General features: G+C 41.6%; 1 protein-coding gene across 6 annotated transcripts; it reads left to right on the forward strand.

The window, feature by feature from the left end:
• Nucleotides 1–815: 815 nt before the first annotated feature.
• LOC136550398 (calmodulin-binding transcription activator 2-like) lies at nt 816–10,059 on the forward strand. Of its 6 annotated transcripts, none has more exons than XM_066541954.1 (13): nt 816–1,037; nt 1,470–1,589; nt 2,086–2,201; nt 2,799–2,887; nt 3,030–3,072; nt 5,668–5,845; nt 5,958–6,077; nt 6,150–6,478; nt 6,991–7,329; nt 7,448–8,133; nt 8,219–8,798; nt 9,315–9,641; nt 9,752–10,059. In XM_066541954.1, the coding sequence occupies exons 1-13, from the start codon at nt 995–997 to the stop codon at nt 9,866–9,868; spliced, it is 3,087 nt and encodes a 1,028-aa protein (XP_066398051.1). In that variant the 5' UTR covers nt 816–994; the 3' UTR covers nt 9,869–10,059. The 6 variants fall into 6 exon arrangements, with proteins under 6 accessions (XP_066398051.1, XP_066398052.1, XP_066398053.1 ...); XM_066541955.1 differs by having other exon boundaries at nt 6,156–6,478; XM_066541956.1 differs by having other exon boundaries at nt 5,958–6,029.
• The last annotated feature ends 7,546 nt before the right edge of the window (nt 10,060–17,605 follow it).

The raw sequence follows: 17,605 nt of genomic DNA on the forward strand, positions 1-17,605 counted from the left end.
CACGGGCAAGGAGCGTTGGGAACGAGAGCGCTGCGGCGGTGGATGCGTTGACAAAGGCTAGGCGCGACTACGCGCATCTTTACACGCATTTAGGTGAGTTTTTAAAGATTGGGAGGTGCAATTGGAAGTTGTTCGAGATGAGTTTTTTTAATCTTGCCAAAAATAAAAAAACTAGAAAGAGTGTTTTAAAAACTCTTGGAAATGCTCTTAGATGCAAAACAAATCACTATATACATGGGAGTATAAATGAATTTGATCTAATCCTTTCATAGGATGGCAACGGGGTGGTTTCCGATCGAATATCCGCGGGTTTCGGGTCTCGCGGGTTTGGGCCCTATTCGGCAGGACTTATTGTTGCTGCGGTTAATTTGTAGGGCTAATTCGTTGCGAGAGAAAAACACTGTTTTCATAACTAAAAATAGGGCTGATTCTGACCGATAATCTCAAACGAACATGGCCTTTTGGGCTCGGGGATAATTTCTCACCCACGGGTTTCGATTTCGGTTTCAGGTTCGGGTGAAAAAAAAAAAAAACTCCACCCAATCTGAATCCCTGTCCGTACTAAAAAAAGGATTGATCGGATATCTATTTTGCTATTCCGATTGATATATATCTAAATCCTTTATTATATCTACAGTATTATATGATAATAATAATAATAATATATAATAATAATATCCATCCCAAGCGAGAATCCACCGCGGATTCCGGTTTTCGTACGGGTGGCCCTGGTATCCCACCAGTAACCAGGGGCGATACGGTCATTTCCACTAGTCCCTTTCCTTCTACTGCTCCCTTTTCCCACTCGTCACAGTCACCGCCGTCGCAGCAAATATTCCAATCCGACGGCGGCGTGCTCTTAAATCCCGTGAAGGGCCTCGCCGCGCAGACAAAAATCCCCAAATCCCCTCGAGAGCCCTGCAATTTTTAGCCTCCCGAGCCCTGCGATTGGAGCCGGCGGTGGCGGCGCCAGCGGCCGCATTCGGATCGTCGCATGGCGGAGATTCGCAAGTACGCCATGTCCAACCAGCCCCCAGGTACGTGCGGCTCCACCTCTCGGTTGCCGCCAACGCTGAGTTGATCTCTATGTCTCCGTCGAGGTTTTCTCCTCGGAATTTAGGGATGTTTACCGGTTGTCTAGGGCTGATCTGCCTTGTCGTGTTTATACCCGTTTAGGGTTTTGTGGGCTGCGTGTTCGGGTGATTTTAGGGCTTCGTGTTTTGCTTAGAGCAACTCCTCAGGGTTAGAACTATTGTGGATAATTTTGTTTTTGGCTTGAGAGCTTGTTTTGCACTTTCGGGAGGCTCGCAGTTGTCTAGGACGTATGACGGAGTTGAATTTCTCGAAAAGAAAGGGAAATGGGTGACCATAGAAGGAAAATTAGTGCGCGTGCTAGTGTGGAAACCATAGCACAAGTGATTGCTGGTGTTGTTGGCTAATGACTGATTAATGTCGCTGTTAATCTGCAGATATTCCTCAGATACTACTGGAAGCTCAAACTAGGTGGCTGCGGCCCACCGAAATCTGCCAAATATTGTCAAACTACAAGAAGTTTTCCATTGCGCCTGATCCGCCGAACAGACCTCAAAGTAATGCTTCTTCTTACTTGAATTATCCCCGATGCTAGTGTGGTGGACGCATTCTGAGTTTTTTTATGCTGTAAGAAGATATATTCTTCTTATTTCTACGGAACATCAGGACTCCAGTTTTACTATTTTCCTTTTTTGTTTTGTTGGATGCCATGGATTTGTGCTCAGGTGCCATATACTTAATCATGCAAATGGCATCATGGATACATTCTGAGGATCTTCTATATTAAAACATATATTTCATATAATGTTCTAACTTCTCATTCATCAACCATGCTAACTGAATGGCTCATTGAACTTTTAGATTATTAGGGACCATTAATTCTTTTGTCACCAATCATTTGTTAATGACATCAGACACCATTACCTAAAAATAGGACTAGATTGTAGTTGTGAGTTTGTTTATATTATCATGTGATCGCACTTTGCAATGACCTTTCAGTTTTTTTGTGTGTTATGTACTAATACTTCTGTTCCTTGCTTGAAAATTTCTCAGGTGGTTCGCTGTTTCTGTTTGATCGGAAAATATTGAGATACTTCAGGAAGGATGGACACAACTGGAGAAAGAAAAAGGATGGAAAAACAGTTAAAGAAGCTCATGAGAAGCTTAAAGTTAGTGCATACAGAGGTCCTTTTCTTATTAAAATTTGAAGAAATTAAACACATGGTGGCTACTGCTGTGGTGTTTGAAATGCTCCGAATCAGTATCATTAGTTTCTGGGTATAGATTGTTTTAGATACTGCATGATATTATTTATATAGAAGTAATGAAAATCTAGGCAATTTTTTTTTCATACATCCAATGTAGATGCAAGTGGTAAAAAGTTCAGAAGTTCTAAGTTCTGTTTTCCTTGATGACATTCTTCTGTGACCAGAGGTGGAGGAAGTGGTTGAGATTTTCATTTCATTAACTTATAAGCTAGTGAACATTGAGTCAGTTCATGGGGCCACTGATATTTCTTTTATGATGCCAGTAAAAAATGTTTACTTCCTCCGATCGGAAATATACAATTTTACATAAATTAGCAATATAAGATTTACATTGCTCCTAGCCATTATGAAACTATTGTTATAATACTAATTAAAAGGATGACTTGAATTGCATGGTGCTGCCAAATGACTGCTATTTTTTTCTTGTATCTGGCTATCTATTGTTATTGATTGTGGTTCTGCCACTCGATTAGTCAAGCTGAAACCTTGTCCTTTTAGGTTGGCAGTGTTGATGTACTTCATTGCTATTATGCCCATGGTGAGGAGAATGAGAACTTCCAAAGAAGAACATATTGGCTTCTTGAAGAGTAAGTGCTAGATACAGTGTTATAGCTTAACTGACTATATAACATAAATAAATAACTTTTGAAGTCTTCATACAGCAGGCTGATAGCTGAGATGATACCATAATAAAATTGAAATGATAATGATTATTATCGTATTTTTCAGGGGTTTCATGAATATTGTTCTTGTTCACTACCTTGAAATCAAGGTATGTTTGCTTTCACACAATGAATTTTTATCTCTCTATTTCCTTTGAAAGTTTTGTTAAGTGCCGGTTGAAAAGCTCATATTCATTCACCATCAATGCCAACATCTCTGGCATCTACGTCTACTTGTACATTTATGATAGCCACATGATCTCCTGATGGAAAAAGGAGATAACAATTGATGGGATAAAAAGTGACTGTTCCAATTGTGACAAATAGTCTAGACCAGTGCATGAATATTTGCACACTGAAAGCTCACTGCCCGCTGCTGTGATACCCTGTTCTCCAGATCACTTGCTAACTACAAAATAAATTATTTCTAGCATTGAAAGATAAGAACAAAGTGGTGGAAACTGAAAGGGGAGACGTCAGAGGTATTTAGGGAAAGGGTTATCAAAGGGGGCTCTTGGAAGGAAGAAGACGACATAAACAATATGTGGGACAAGATGGCAACCAACATTCGGAAGGTAGCCTCAGAGGTGTGTGGAGTAACCAAAGGAAGGGGACGTGAGGCTAAAGATACTTGGTGGTGGAACGAGGAAGTCCAAAGGGCTATTAAGGAGAAGAAAGAATGATATAGACGCTTGTACCATGACAGGAGTGTGGATAACATAGAGAAGTATAAGGTGGCAAAGAAGACTGCAAAGCGAGCTGTAAGTGTGGCAAAGGGTAGAGCGTACGAGGATCTTTACCAACATTTGAGTACGAAGGAAGGAGAGAAGGACATTTATAGGATGGCTAGGGTTCGTGAGAGAAAGACACGGGACTTCAACCAAGTTAAGTGCATTAAGGATGAAAGGGAGCATCTCTTGGTAAAGGAGGATGAGATCCGACATCGATGGCAAGAGTATTTTGACAAATTGTTCAATGGTGAGAATATGGACACAACCTTTCAGTTGGATGACTCTTTTGATGACACCAATAGGCGCTTTGTACGGAGAATCCAAGAATCTGAGGTCAGAGAGGCGTTGAAAAGGATGAAAGGAGGTAAGGCGATGGGATCGGATGGTATCCCAATCGAGGTGTGGAGATGCCTCGGGGACATAGCTGTAGTATGGTTAACCAAGCTGTTCAACCATATTTTTCGATCGAACAAGATGCCTGATGAGTGGAGGAGAAGTATATTGGTACCGATCTACAAGAATAAAGGGGATATTCAAAGTTGTACAAATTACCGAGGAATTAAGTTGATGAGCCATACTATGAAGCTATGGGAGAGAGTTATCGAGCATCGCTTGAGAGCAATAACGCGGGTCTCTATGAACCAATTTGGTTTCATGCCCGGAAGGTCAACCATGGAAGCCATTTTCTTAATAAGACAAGTTATGGAGCGGTATAGGGAGAAGAAGAAGGACCTACACATGGTTTTTATTGACTTGGAGAAGGCTTATGATAAAATACCAAGGAATGTTATGTGGTGGGCGTTGGACAAACATAAAGTCCCAACGAAGTACGTCGGGCTCATTAAGGACATGTACAACAATGTTGTGACTAGAGTTCGAACAAGTGACGGAGACACGGATGACTTCCCGATTAGGATAGGACTACATCAAGGGTCAGCTTTGAGCCCTTATTTGTTTGCTTTAGTGATGGATGAGGTCACAAGGGACATACAAGGGGACATCCCTTGGTGTATGCTTTTCGCGGACGATGTAGTGCTAGTTGATGAAAGCCGGACAGGAGTGAATCAGAAACTGGAGTTATGGCGGGAGACTTTGGAGTCCAAAGGTTTTAGACTTAGTAGAACTAAAACTGAGTATATGAGATGTGACTTCGGCACTACTACTCGGGAGGAGGAAGATGTTAGTTTGGAAGGTCAAGTAGTGCCTAGGAAGGATACCTTTCGATATTTAGGATCAATGCTACAGAGGGACGGGGATATTGATGAAGATGTTAGCCATAGAATCAAAGCAGGGTGGATGAAGTGGCGGCAAGCGTCTGGTGTCCTATGTGACAAAAGGGTACCACAGAAGCTAAAAGGCAAGTTTTATAGGACGGCGATTAGACCTGCTATGTTGTATGGTGCAGAATGTTGGCCTACGAAAAGACGACATATTCAATAGCTAAGTGTCGCGGAAATGCGTATGTTGCGTTGGATTTGCGGTCATACAAGAAGGGATCGAGTTCGGAACGATGATATACGTGAGAGATTAGGGGTAGCGCCAATTGAGGAAAAGCTTGTCCAACACCGGTTGAGATGGTTTGGACATGTGCAACGGAGACCTCCAGATGCACCGGTGCGTAGTGGAATCCTAAGTCAGGATAGTAACGTGAAGAGAGGCAGAGGAAGACCGAAGTTGACTTGGGTAGAGGCAATAAAAGGAGACTTGAAAGGATGGAATATACCCAAAGACTTAGCCTTAGATAGAAGTGCTTGGAAGACAGCTATTCATGTGCCTGAACCTTGATTGCTTCTGTTGGGTTTCAACTCTAGCCTACCCCAACTTGTTTGGGACTTAAAGGCTTTGTTGTTGTTGTTGTTGTTGATTGAAAGATATTCTGTTAGGGTGCAAGAATGTTCTGAATTCAGTTTTTGCTCTGATCCAAGCCTTATTAAGAATATTTTATTTCCATATCTGATTGCCTTTTTTTTGCAGGGTGTCAAACAAAGTTTCAATCGTGCTAAAGAAGGTGAAGAGAATGCAGGATTATCTAATGCTGGTAGTCCTGCATGTTCAAACTCTTTCGCTAGTCAGAGCCAGGTAGCCTCCCAATCTATGGATGCTGAAAGCCCAATTAGTGGACAGATTTCGGAATATGAAGATGCTGAAACAGGTCTTGCTGTTTCTCTATCTTCGTTCTGCATCATCTGTACTAAGTATACATTAAACGCTGCATGACAAACAATAAATGTTTAGTGTCTCTAATGCATAATTTGCTGCAACAGATAATTCTCGAGCAAGCTCCAGATACCACCCCTTCACTGAGATGCAGCAGCCTGTGGATGGTATCATGATGGGTAACTTATTTGGTGCTTCATCTCCAAGTGTTTCTGTAAATAATCTAGGCAAGCTTTTTACTCCACCTTCAAATGTTATATATAAATGTTGGCTTTTAGCTCATGTTTGATTTTCTACAGCTGCAGGTTATCTTGGTGAAATGCAACCTACGGGAGCTAACATAACCAATCATTTTGCCACTCGCAATGACATAGCTAGTGTGTTCAATGAAACTAGCTCTGAGTTAGGAGGTGGTCCCAAAACTTCAATTGATTCAGTGCTGTTGGGTGAACCATTTCCAGAATATCCAGGCGGCTTCATGGAGTCGGCGCTCTATTCTTCTGTTGCAAAATTGGGTAACAGTCTGGACGATGGTTTGCAGACATTTATGTCTGAGGCGCTCTACACCAACAATCTCACACAAAAGGAAGTTGATGCACTTAGTGCAGCAGGCATAACGTCCTCAAAGGTGATTTGCTATTTTCTCTGTCTTCCTCAATGTCTCTAAAAGCATTATAGTTTCTGCTGCTGGTGGGTAACTTCTCTGCAAATATTCGTTTCTGTGACAGTTAGTTGTCAAGTCCACCTGCAGAGGTGTGAGTCCCTTAGCTCTGCAATATCATAGCAGTTCACTATTGAAAGCTATAAGCATCTCCAGTTTGGATGCCACATAGAATATGACCCAGGAGAACTATTTACTAGTACCTTGGGTTGCCATCCTTTTTTTTCATTAAAAACACTAGGTGCTTCAACTTTTCATTGTTCAGTGACCACTGTTGGCTTATTATGTCAAATTACTCAGTAGAAAGGACTAACTTCATCAGTGCACTTATATTCTAGATTCCTAGCTTTCTAAAATTGTCTTGAATAGTTCAATATATCTGTGCTTTGCAATTTACTGTAGTATCTTAAGAATGATGCCGTAGGGCATGGGAAGTTTACCTATTTCCATTGACTGGTATGATGTAACTCTATTTTCAGGCAGAGAATGATGGTTATACAGATCAAAGTGTCAGGTATCCACTTTTAAAGCAGTCATCATCAGATCTCTTTAAGATGGAGCCAGATGGTTTGAAGAAATTCGACAGCTTTTCAAGGTGGATGAACAATGAGCTTCAAGAGGTTGCTGATTTGGATATCAAGTCCAGTTCTGATGCTTTCTGGAGTACTACTGAAACCGTGAATGTTGCTGATGGATCTAGTATACCTATTAATGAGCAGTTGGATGCATTTGTAGTCAGCCCCTCACTTTCCCAAGATCAGCTCTTCAGTATTATTGATGTATCTCCAAGCTGGGCATACAATGGCACAAAAACCAAGGTTTGTTCCATCTTCTATATGTTTGTGGGCCCTAATATATATGAATATGAGGGCATGAGGCGTCCAAAGCTTACTGCACTATTAATTAGCATTGATTTTTTTTCCTTACGCAATGCAGGTCTTAATTACTGGTACATTTTTGGCAAAAAAAGAAGATGTGGAAAATTGCAGGTGGTCTTGTATGTTTGGAGATGCTGAAGTCTCCGCTGAAGTTTTAGTGGATGGCTCCTTGCGTTGCTATACACCAGTACATCGTTCTGGACAAGTTCCATTTTATGTGACATGTTCAAATAGAGTAGCATGTAGTGAAGTGCGAGAATTTGAGTTCCGCGATTCTGAGACCCATTATATGGATACTTCAGATCAGCATACTACCGGCATAAATGAAATGCATTTACATATCCGCCTTGATAAGTTACTATCCCTGGAACAAGAAGACTATGAAAACTATGTCTTGAGTATTGGAAATAAGTCTGAGTTGATTGACACTATCAATTCATTGATGCTTGATGATAATTTGTCTAATCTGGCATTGCCATCTGATGAGAAGGAATTGTCCACTGTACGGGATCAAAATGTTGAGAAACAGGTGAAAGAAAAGCTGTATTATTGGCTTATCCATAAGATACACGATGATGGAAAAGGTCCAAATGTCCTAGGCAAGGAAGGACAAGGTGCCATTCATTTAGTAGCTGCACTTGGCTATGATTGGGCTATCAAACCAATAGTTGCTGCAGGAGTAAATATAAACTTCAGGGATATTCGTGGATGGACTGCACTTCACTGGGCTGCATCTTGTGGAAGGTATTTCTAAAATAATTTTCCTCTTTTTTTTTTTTTTTTTTTTTTTTTTGCATCTGCCCTTTTTATGGTATTTCTGTAATTTTAGGGAGCGGACAGTAGGTGCCCTGATAGCAAACGGAGCTGCACCTGGTCCTTTAACAGATCCAACACAGCAGTATCCATCTGGAAGAACTCCTGCTGATTTAGCATCAGAAAATGGTCACAAAGGCATTGCTGGTTTTCTTGCAGAGTCTGCTTTGACAAGTCACCTCTCAGCTCTTGCACTAAAAGGGTCGCAGGGTGGCAGTGCGGAAGAAATATGTGGATTAACAGCAACAGAAGCTGAAGATTTTGCAGAACCAAGTTCTTCTCAGCTTGCTTGTGTTAATTCTCAGGAAGAGTCCTTAAAAGATTCACTTGGTGCAGTTCGAAAATCAACTCAAGCCGCAGCCAGAATATTTCAAGCTTTTAGGGTGGAATCATTCCACAGAAAGAAGGTTATTGAATATGGAGATGATGATTGTGGATTGTCTGATGAACGCACACTTTCACTTGTTTCCCTTAGAAATCCGAAACCTGGACATGGTGATTTGCATTCTGCTGCTGTTCGTATCCAAAACAAGTTTAGAGGATGGAAAGGAAGAAAAGAGTTTATGATTATCCGGCAAAAAATTGTGAAGATACAGGTAATTTCTATTTGCTAGTCTACTTTTTTGGGTCTGAAATCTCATATAATCTTATGAAAGTTAGGTTATATTGGTACTCTGTTTACCATTTTTGACATAGTTAATTTGAGAAATCACTGTTTTTAGTCATTTACATCAAACTGATGGCCTACTCCTGTTGGATTTTTTTTCTCGTTATGGAAATCTTTCCAAGTTCCACTTCCATGGTGAAGCAAGGTTTTTCAGCCACTGGTAATTATAATTTTATATTTGATAAAACAGCAGCCCAAAGTCAAGTTTGTGGTCGTAGTAGTAGTTATTTGAGGCACACTCCTGTGAAGTTCTTGATGTTTCAGTTTCAGATGTTACATTTATTTGATGATGATTTAGAGCCATCACATTAAATTAGGTTGTCAAGTACAGCTGTAGCTGTAAAATTCCCATCCCCTGTTTCTTCCCAGTATCTAAGAACTGTAGCTGTAAAATTCCCATCTCCTGTTTCTTCCCAGTATCTAAGAATACTCTCTTGTTTGTTAGGCCCATGTACGTGGACATCAGGTAAGGAAAAACTATCGGAAGGTAGTCTGGTCTGTTGGCATCGTGGAGAAAGTCATACTGAGGTGGAGGAGAAAGAGAAGGGGTCTGCGAGGTTTCCAACCTGAGAAACAACTTGAAGGTCCATCATGGCAGATCCAACCTGCAAAGGCTGAGGATGAATATGATTTCTTGAAGGATGGCAGGAAACAGGCTGAAGGCAGGTTGCAAAGAGCACTGGCTCGTGTGCGTTCAATGAATCAGTATCCTGAAGCAAGAGACCAGTACCGCAGGCTGCAAGCCTGTGTTAACAGCCTACAAGAGTCCCAGGTCCTCCCTTTTCTCTAACATAGTAGTGGCTCGATTTTCTCAAGCCCTCGCTTGAACAAGCTTGAGTAGTGATCAATCTTACTCTGTCTATGCTGTTGACATTTGTACAGGCGATGCAGGACAGGATGCTGGCTGATTCAGCTGGCACCGATGGGGGTGATTTCATGGCTGAATTGGAGGAGCTATGCCGGGATGACAGCGATGCCCCGATGTCGACTATTTCGTGACATGGAGCTTACTAGATCAGTTAGGCAGTGACCTGTTCTTTACCAGACTAGATGTAAATTCTTGTTACCTGCTTGTTGCTCCGGCTACCATCTTGTGCTTCTGTTGCGTCCTTCGTGAATGTGGTTGGGTGTTTGCAGCTTTGCACATGATCACCATCACATGCATGAGATGCGATTACGCGAACCGTTGGGATCATGGCTTTACTTTAGCAACAAATGTTTTGTTGTGTTCCGATCAGAACACAACGGGTAGCTGGATTGGATTTGGAGTTTAGACAGGGAAGAGCATGAATGGGGACGGGTTCAGAAGAATAGAGTTGAGACACGGAATAGAATTCAGGGCAGGAGTTCAGTTCTATTCGATAACCTTTCAGAGTTCAGTTACAAGGGCTTATATAACCGCCCTGATTCCACCGACGCAACGCCAAACAAAACCAAATATGGCATTCACAACTAACCCCCTACTAACCGGTCCAGTGGGACCTAGCAGCTAAGCACTAATCCTCGACTATAGCAGCCCATATTCTGAACTCAGCCACTCTTCATGTCTGTTGTCGGACCACCAACAGTGGCAGTGCGATGGCCCTTGCGACGGTACCTGACATTGCTGCCTCCTCGAAAGCCAGTTTGTCCCCAAGCTGGACTAGATGGAAATCGGCGTCGAAGATCATTGACCTCCTCCCATGTCGGTAAGGTAGAAGGTTGCGAAGTCCAGCAGACTTGAATCTGAGCAATCGCTGAAGCTCCCTTGACAATCTGTGTTCCCCAATGAACTGTACAGGCTGAGATGTCGTACCAGGGTCAGAGGGAACTTGAGTAATATCATCCTCTACTGATACCGAAGCTGGTATGTGCTTCTTGAGTTGGGACACATGCACCACCGAATGAATCTTTGCACCATCGGGTAAGGCCAACTTATAAGCCACTGTACCCACCTTCTGAATGATTGGGAATGGCCCATAGTACTTCACCTTCTGAATGATTGGGAATGGCCCATAGTACTTGTAACACAGCTTCATGTTAGAACGAGGAGTAACAGACGGTTGCACATAAGGCTGAAGCTTCAAATAGACTTGATCACCCACCAGAAACTCACGCTCAGTCCGATTCTTATTAGCCTGAGACTTCATCCGTTGTTGAGCCCGATGCAAATGATGTTTGATACAGTCATTCAGCAGATTCCTCTCCATCAACCATTGTTCTAGCTCAACTGAATGTAAGGCAGAGGCATCTGTAATGCCAAAGTGCTTTGGTGGGTATCCATACAACACTTCAAATGGAGTTTGGCCCAGAGCAGAATGGTAGTTAGTGTTATACCAAAACTCGGCTACAGAAAGCCACTTGCTCCACTGCCTTGGACTAGCATTCACACTGCATCTGAGAAATGTCTCAAGGCACTGATTAAGCCTTTCAGTCTGCCCATCAGTTTGAGGATGGTATGAAGAGCTCATCATCAATTGAGTATCAGTGAGCCTGAATAATTCCTTCCACACAGTACTGGTGAAGATTTTGTCTCTGTCAGACACAATACCTTGGGGTAGCCCATGTAACTTGTAGATAGTATCCAAGTAAGCCTGAGCAACCTGTAAATCTGTGAAAGGATGTGCTAATGGAATGAAATGCCCATATTTTGTAAACTTATCAATCACCACCATAATTGTGTCATATTTTTGAGATTTGGGCAATCCTTCGACAAAATCCATACAAACAATCTGCCAAGCCTGCTCGGGAATAGGTAATGGCTATAACAACCCAGGGGCATTAATATGCTCACCTTTGGCCTGGTGACACACTTGACACTGATGCACAAATGCATAGATACCAGCCTTCATGCCTGGCCAAGAAAAAAGATTTCTAATCCTGTAATATGTGGCCTGAATCCTAGCATGACCACCAACAGCAGAGTTATGGACAGCCTGTAACACATGTTGCTGAGCTGTCTTATTATGACCCAACCACACCTTACTCCTATGTCTGATGATGCCATCCTGAACAGAATAATCACCAGTGGGATTATGAAGTATCTTAACAGCCTCTGCATCATCTTCATACCCAAGCTTCAATTGCTGGAGCCATGTAGGATTACAAAATGAGATGGCCAAGAGTAGCTGAACTAGGACATCTGGATAGGGCATCTGCCACAGTATTGTGAATGCCCTGCTTATACTGAATCTTGAACTGAAGATCCATCAGCTTCAGTAAAGCCTTTTGCTATAGCTTAGAACTCACTCTTTGCTCAGTCAAATAAAGAAGACTCATGTGATCAGTTCTAATCACAAACTCAGCATGCTGTAAATACTGCCTCCACTTGTCAACAGCTAAAATTATGGCCATGCATTCTTTTTCATAGGTAGACAAGGCTTGATGAGACTTACTGACTGCTTTACTGAGATAAGCAATAGGATGATTCTCTTGTAACAACACAGCTCCAAAACCCACACCACTAGCATCTGTTTCCAACACAAATGTTTTATTGAAATCTAGAATAGCTAACACTGGAGCACTCACCAGTGCTTCTTTGAGCTGCTCAAACGCTGTCTGAGTGATAGATGTCCACACATAAGGAACATTCTTCTTTAATAACTCATTAAGTGGCTGGCTAATAAGTCCATAATACCTTATGAATTTCCTGTAATAACCAGTTAAACCCAGGAATCCTCTTAATTCCTTGACACAAGTTGGTACTGGCCATTGTTCAACAGCAGATATTTTAGACTTTTCAGTGGATACTCCATCAGCTGAAATGTAGTGTCCTAGATACTCCACTTCTTCCTGAGCAAAATTGCACTTGGACAACTTGATAAAGAACTGATGTTGCTTGAGAATCTCAAATACCTGCTGTAATAGATTCATGTGCTCCTCCCAAGTTTTGGAGTAAACCAAGATATCGTCCATGAACACTAAGACACCCTTCCTCAACAAGGAAGCAAAAATAATATTCATAATGCCCTAGAAGGTTGCTGGTGCATTAGTCAACCCAAATGGCATCACCAAAAATTCAAAGAGTCCACTGTGAGTCTTGAATGCAGTCTTATGAGAATCTTCAGGTTGTATGCATATCTGATGGTAACCAGCCCTAAGGTCCAGTTTAATAAACCATCTAGCACCAACTAACTCATCAATCAACTCATCCACCAAAGGCATGGATGTTTGTTTTTAATAGTTTGGGCATTTAGGTGTCTATAATGTACACAAAATCTCCAGCTACCATCTTTTTTTCTAACCAGCAAAACAGAAGAGGCATAGGGATTGACACTTGGTTTAATAATACCTTGCTGTAGCATTGAAAGGGACCATGACGCCTAAGGGGGGTGAATTAGGCAACTTAAAAACTCTAACTCTAAACTATGGCCACTTTTCTATCCTTAGCAAAAACATATGCAAAAGATAAACTATCTAAATGTGTAACTACGGTTTAGCTAGTGTGTTGCTATCTCTACCGCAAAAAGGAGTTATGCAACCTAGGTTCCAAACCTATCAACTAGCCTATCACTAAGCTAGGAAAGTAAAGCACACACCAAGATTGCAATATAAATGCGGAAGCTAAAAAGTAAGGTAGAGATATGCAAACTCCCGTCGACGACTCCAGTATTTTTATCGAGGTATCGAGAAGCGCCCAAGCTTCCCCTAGTCCTCATTGGAGCCCCTCGCAAGGAATCCCTCGCAAGGGCCAAGCTCCCGGTGGGGTAACTCAGTGGATAGCCTCGGGCCTTCCCCATGCGCAAGTGGATCTTCAGTGTGCCTTCCAACAAGCCTCTTCCGGACTGCTCCCCGCCGTCTTCACTATCAAGCTTCCGACCAAACTGCTGCGGGCCTTGTTCTCTTCGATACACTGTGGCGGCCACACCACAAACGCGATTGGTGTGATCTCGCAAGACTATAAGCCCCTTCGATGTACAATAATGGTGTGCACAAGCACCGAGTGGTAAGAGTCATACAAACCTCACTAAACACTAGGCCTAAACCTAGAGCAAGCGCATAAGCGGTGGTCTAATCAACCTAAGCACTTCGCAAAGCACCTACGCTAATCACCTAATGAATCACTAAGCACTATGCAAGTGGATATCACTAAAATGGTGTATCAACACCCTTGGTATGTTTTCTCAACTCTCCACATCTCAAATGGCCGGTTGGGAGGTCTATTTATAAGCCACGTAGAGAAAGTAGCCGTTGAGGGCGAAACCCATCTTCCTGCTACTGACCGGACGCTGCTATCATCTTGACCGGACACGTCCGGTCGTCCCGACCGTTGAGCGTGTGTAGAGATCAGATGCACTGCTTCCGAATGCGTTTGGTCGCAATTACGCCGCTCTAGAACCTCTCTGGACATGATCGGACGCTGCACTTTGTGCGTCTGGTCATCCAGTGCCACTGCGTCCGGTCCTCACTGAGTTGTTGCCGCGACGATGAACAATGAAGTCTATGCATCCGGTCCCTGCCTCGCTCAGCGTCTGGTTACTGCTGCTGACGCCTGCTGTTGCTGAGCAACTAATCAGACGCGTCCGGTCCTCATAGGGCCATGTCCAGTCACCTCTACCGAGCTCATTTTTTTTATGATCTTGTGTCCGGCTTGGTTCTCATCTTCGTACTTAGACTTTGCTTGATATCTTGGGTTTTCTCTTATGCTTCTAGTGTCTTGCTTATGGTGTTGATCGTGGGATTATCAGGTCGTCTTTGTCCAAGTCACGTCTTGCACCCTATTAAACTACAAAATAATTACTTATAAATTCATTAGTCTAATTTGATTGTGTTGATCATCAAACACTAAAATCCAAAGTAAATAGGCCTAGGGTCCATTTTTCTTACAATCTCCCCCTTTTTGGTGATTGATGACAACACGACCAAAGCAAGCAAATAATAAAAATTTTGGAATTTAAAAACTATTTACTTACTATGATGCAATACAAATGGCAAGGTTATATTATGCTAAAAGATATCACATATAAACATCTTTGGAAACTTATGTTGCCCTTGCAAATGTCCCCATGTGGCATTATGGATTTAAGCCTCCCCTAACTCTATAATCCACTATCCTCTCTTTCTCGGACTATTATCACTTGTAAATTATTATGATTGGGCTTGCTTTTGGTCCTACAAATTCTCTCTCTTTGGAATCAAACACCGAAAAGAAAGACATTAGTAGCACAAAGGAGGGTCAAACTTTATGATCCTTTGTATGTGGAGTGGAATAGGTCACTAAATTTGACTCTCACATTACATAGACTAAGCTCCCCTAAATATATGCATACATATGATGAAGAATGTAGCTTATGCATAATTGGCAAATTAATGCTCAAGGGAGTTTAATCTATATAATGCATGAAGAAAGCATATAAATACCAAAGTGAAATCAACATGATGATATCGGTATAGAAATACCACATATGGAAACCAATTTGATTTATACCACTTGCAATAGGTGGTGGATATTTGAAGTATGATGCTTAACTCCAGGGACTCTATTTTTCTTGCAATGAGACTACTACACATATGATAATCTTGAAAATGTGTTAGTCTCAAAGCATCCAACTTGTAGAGTAACCTCCCCCTAAATTTATGCACACAAGTATGGAATACTTGTAAGAGACATGCACATTGATTTTAGAATAAAAATACCACTTGAAAGATGACATCACATGAATATGAGAATCATTTTCAAAAATGATATTCGAGAGAAATTATCTACAATTTGGACTTTGGCACATATTAGATGAACATTTGTAAAACAAGCTATGCATCGTGCTCCTAAACAATTTAAACCATGTAGGTTTGCTCCAAGGGTTAAGAGTGAAACCGAGCAAGCCTACCATAAGATATACCTAGTGTATGCAAGACAAAAGATTAAACATGCAAATGCAAACCTAGGTATGAAAAAGAACTAGATGTTAATTAAAATTGCAAGAAATTAAATCTAGTTACATAACATGGAAAGGGGAATTTGGGTCCATAGTATTCACTAACCCACTTGGCAATTACCTTGTCCATAATGATGCACCCCATGAAATGCATCCATACTTTGCCAAGTCTCCAAATTCCCTGAAGTCCATCGGACTTCTCACTTCTCTTTTAGGATCCAAACCTTCTTGGTGCTCTTCATGTTGGAAATGATCTCCATTGGCACCCAAATGCGTTTGGCCCTATTGTTGGCTTGCTTGTTCACCTTGATGGCCACTACCTTGTTATTTTTCTTCTTCAAGAGAGATAAGGTGTGGAGGCCTTTTTGTCTATCTTGTTGGTGTAGGTGTTGGAGAGCTTGCTTGTTTCCTTTTTGTTTATCTCTTTCTTCTTAGCTCCTCCTCCATTCTTCACCTTGCACTCATAGGACTTATGGCCTTCCTTGTGGCACGTGGCAAACCATAGTTTGTCCTTCATCAAGCTTCTTCACTCCCTTAACGGTGTTATCTTGATGATGTTGGGCTTGCTCCGTTTTGCCTTTTACTTGAGTCAAGTCCTTGGTAAGGCGAGCCACTTCTTGCTTGAGTTGCTCATTCTCCATTGCGACCTCTTGTGTGCATGTATCTATAATAACTTTCTTAACATAAACTTGGTTGCATAAAGGTGAGTCTAAACATAAATCATTATAAGAAGTAGAGGCATCCTTTTTAGGCATGTCAAAGATAGAACTTTTCTTTTTAGGTGCCTTGATGAGGGTTGTACCAATGGCTTCAAGATTAGCAACTTTATTAGTCAATCACAATGTTTGCACATGGTTTCCATTTGAGCAAGCAAACTTTTATACGCATCTTGTGAGCTAGCTAACTTTTCTTTTAATTTTTTATTTTTCTTTACAAGTTGCTCATCATTGATTGTGCATGCAATTGTTGTTGTACTAGCCTCAAGTTGCTCAATTTTAGTAGATAGTTCAATATTGAGATTAGCAAATGTCTCATATTGTTCAAGCAAGGTTTTATATGCTTTTTATGAACTATCTAGCTTTTCTTGTAACATTTTTAGCTTCTTTTATTGGCTAGTGCAAGACTTAGCATATTTAAGATTTTCTTGCACAAGTTCATTAAGATAAGGCATTTCATCATCACTATCACTCTCACTAGAGGATGAGCTTTCGTTACCTCATGCCATAAGGCACATATAAGAAGAGCTTGATGATGAGTGCTTGTGGCCTTGCCTCTTGTGATGGTCTTCTTCTTCACTTGAAGAATCATCCCATGACCTTATTGATGTGAGGGCTTTGTCCTTGCACGCCTTCTTCTTTGTCTTGGATGTGGGCTTATTTCGACAAACTTCTATAAAGTGCCCCAACTCACCGCATTCATAGCATCCTTTCTTTCTTTGCTCATTTCTTTGATTGGTGAAGATAAAATCTTAAATTTGGATGGGCACACCCTTGACATTGAGCTTTTGGATCATCTTCTCCACCTTGTTGATAAGTTTAATTGATTCTTCATCAAGGTCAGAGGTGGAGGAGGAAGATTGATCATCATCACTTGAATCTTCTTCTTCTTCATCATCGTCATCATCCTCATCTTCTTCTTCATCTTCACTTGAGGAGCTTGAGCTTGAGCTTATGTCAACTTGCTTGCCCTTCATCTTCTTTTTCTCACTACATGCGAGAGCTTTGCCTTTGCTTGATGACGAGGCTTCTTCTTGACCCATCTTTCATGACATTTCAAATGCCACTATCTTGCCAATGACTATGGCCAAGGTCATGGTGCTCAAGTCCTCCATGTTGTGAAGGATAGTGATGATGCTTACATATTTCTTTTATGGTAGCACGGA

The sequence above is a fragment of the Miscanthus floridulus genome, chromosome 4 (assembly GCF_019320115.1).
Source record: "Miscanthus floridulus cultivar M001 chromosome 4, ASM1932011v1, whole genome shotgun sequence".
Classification (NCBI taxonomy): domain Eukaryota; kingdom Viridiplantae; phylum Streptophyta; class Magnoliopsida; order Poales; family Poaceae; genus Miscanthus; species Miscanthus floridulus.

Excerpts from the sequence above, each read along its gene's own strand:
- LOC136550398 (XM_066541954.1), top strand. The coding sequence starts at position 995 with ATGGCGGAGATTCGCAAGTACGCCATGTCCAACCAGCCCCCAG. Across the intron at positions 6,078-6,149 it reads TGTTTCTGTAAATAATCTAG|CTGCAGGTTATCTTGGTGAA; the intron begins GCAAGCTTTTTA and ends GATTTTCTACAG. Across the intron at positions 7,330-7,447 it reads ACAATGGCACAAAAACCAAG|GTCTTAATTACTGGTACATT; the intron begins GTTTGTTCCATC and ends TACGCAATGCAG.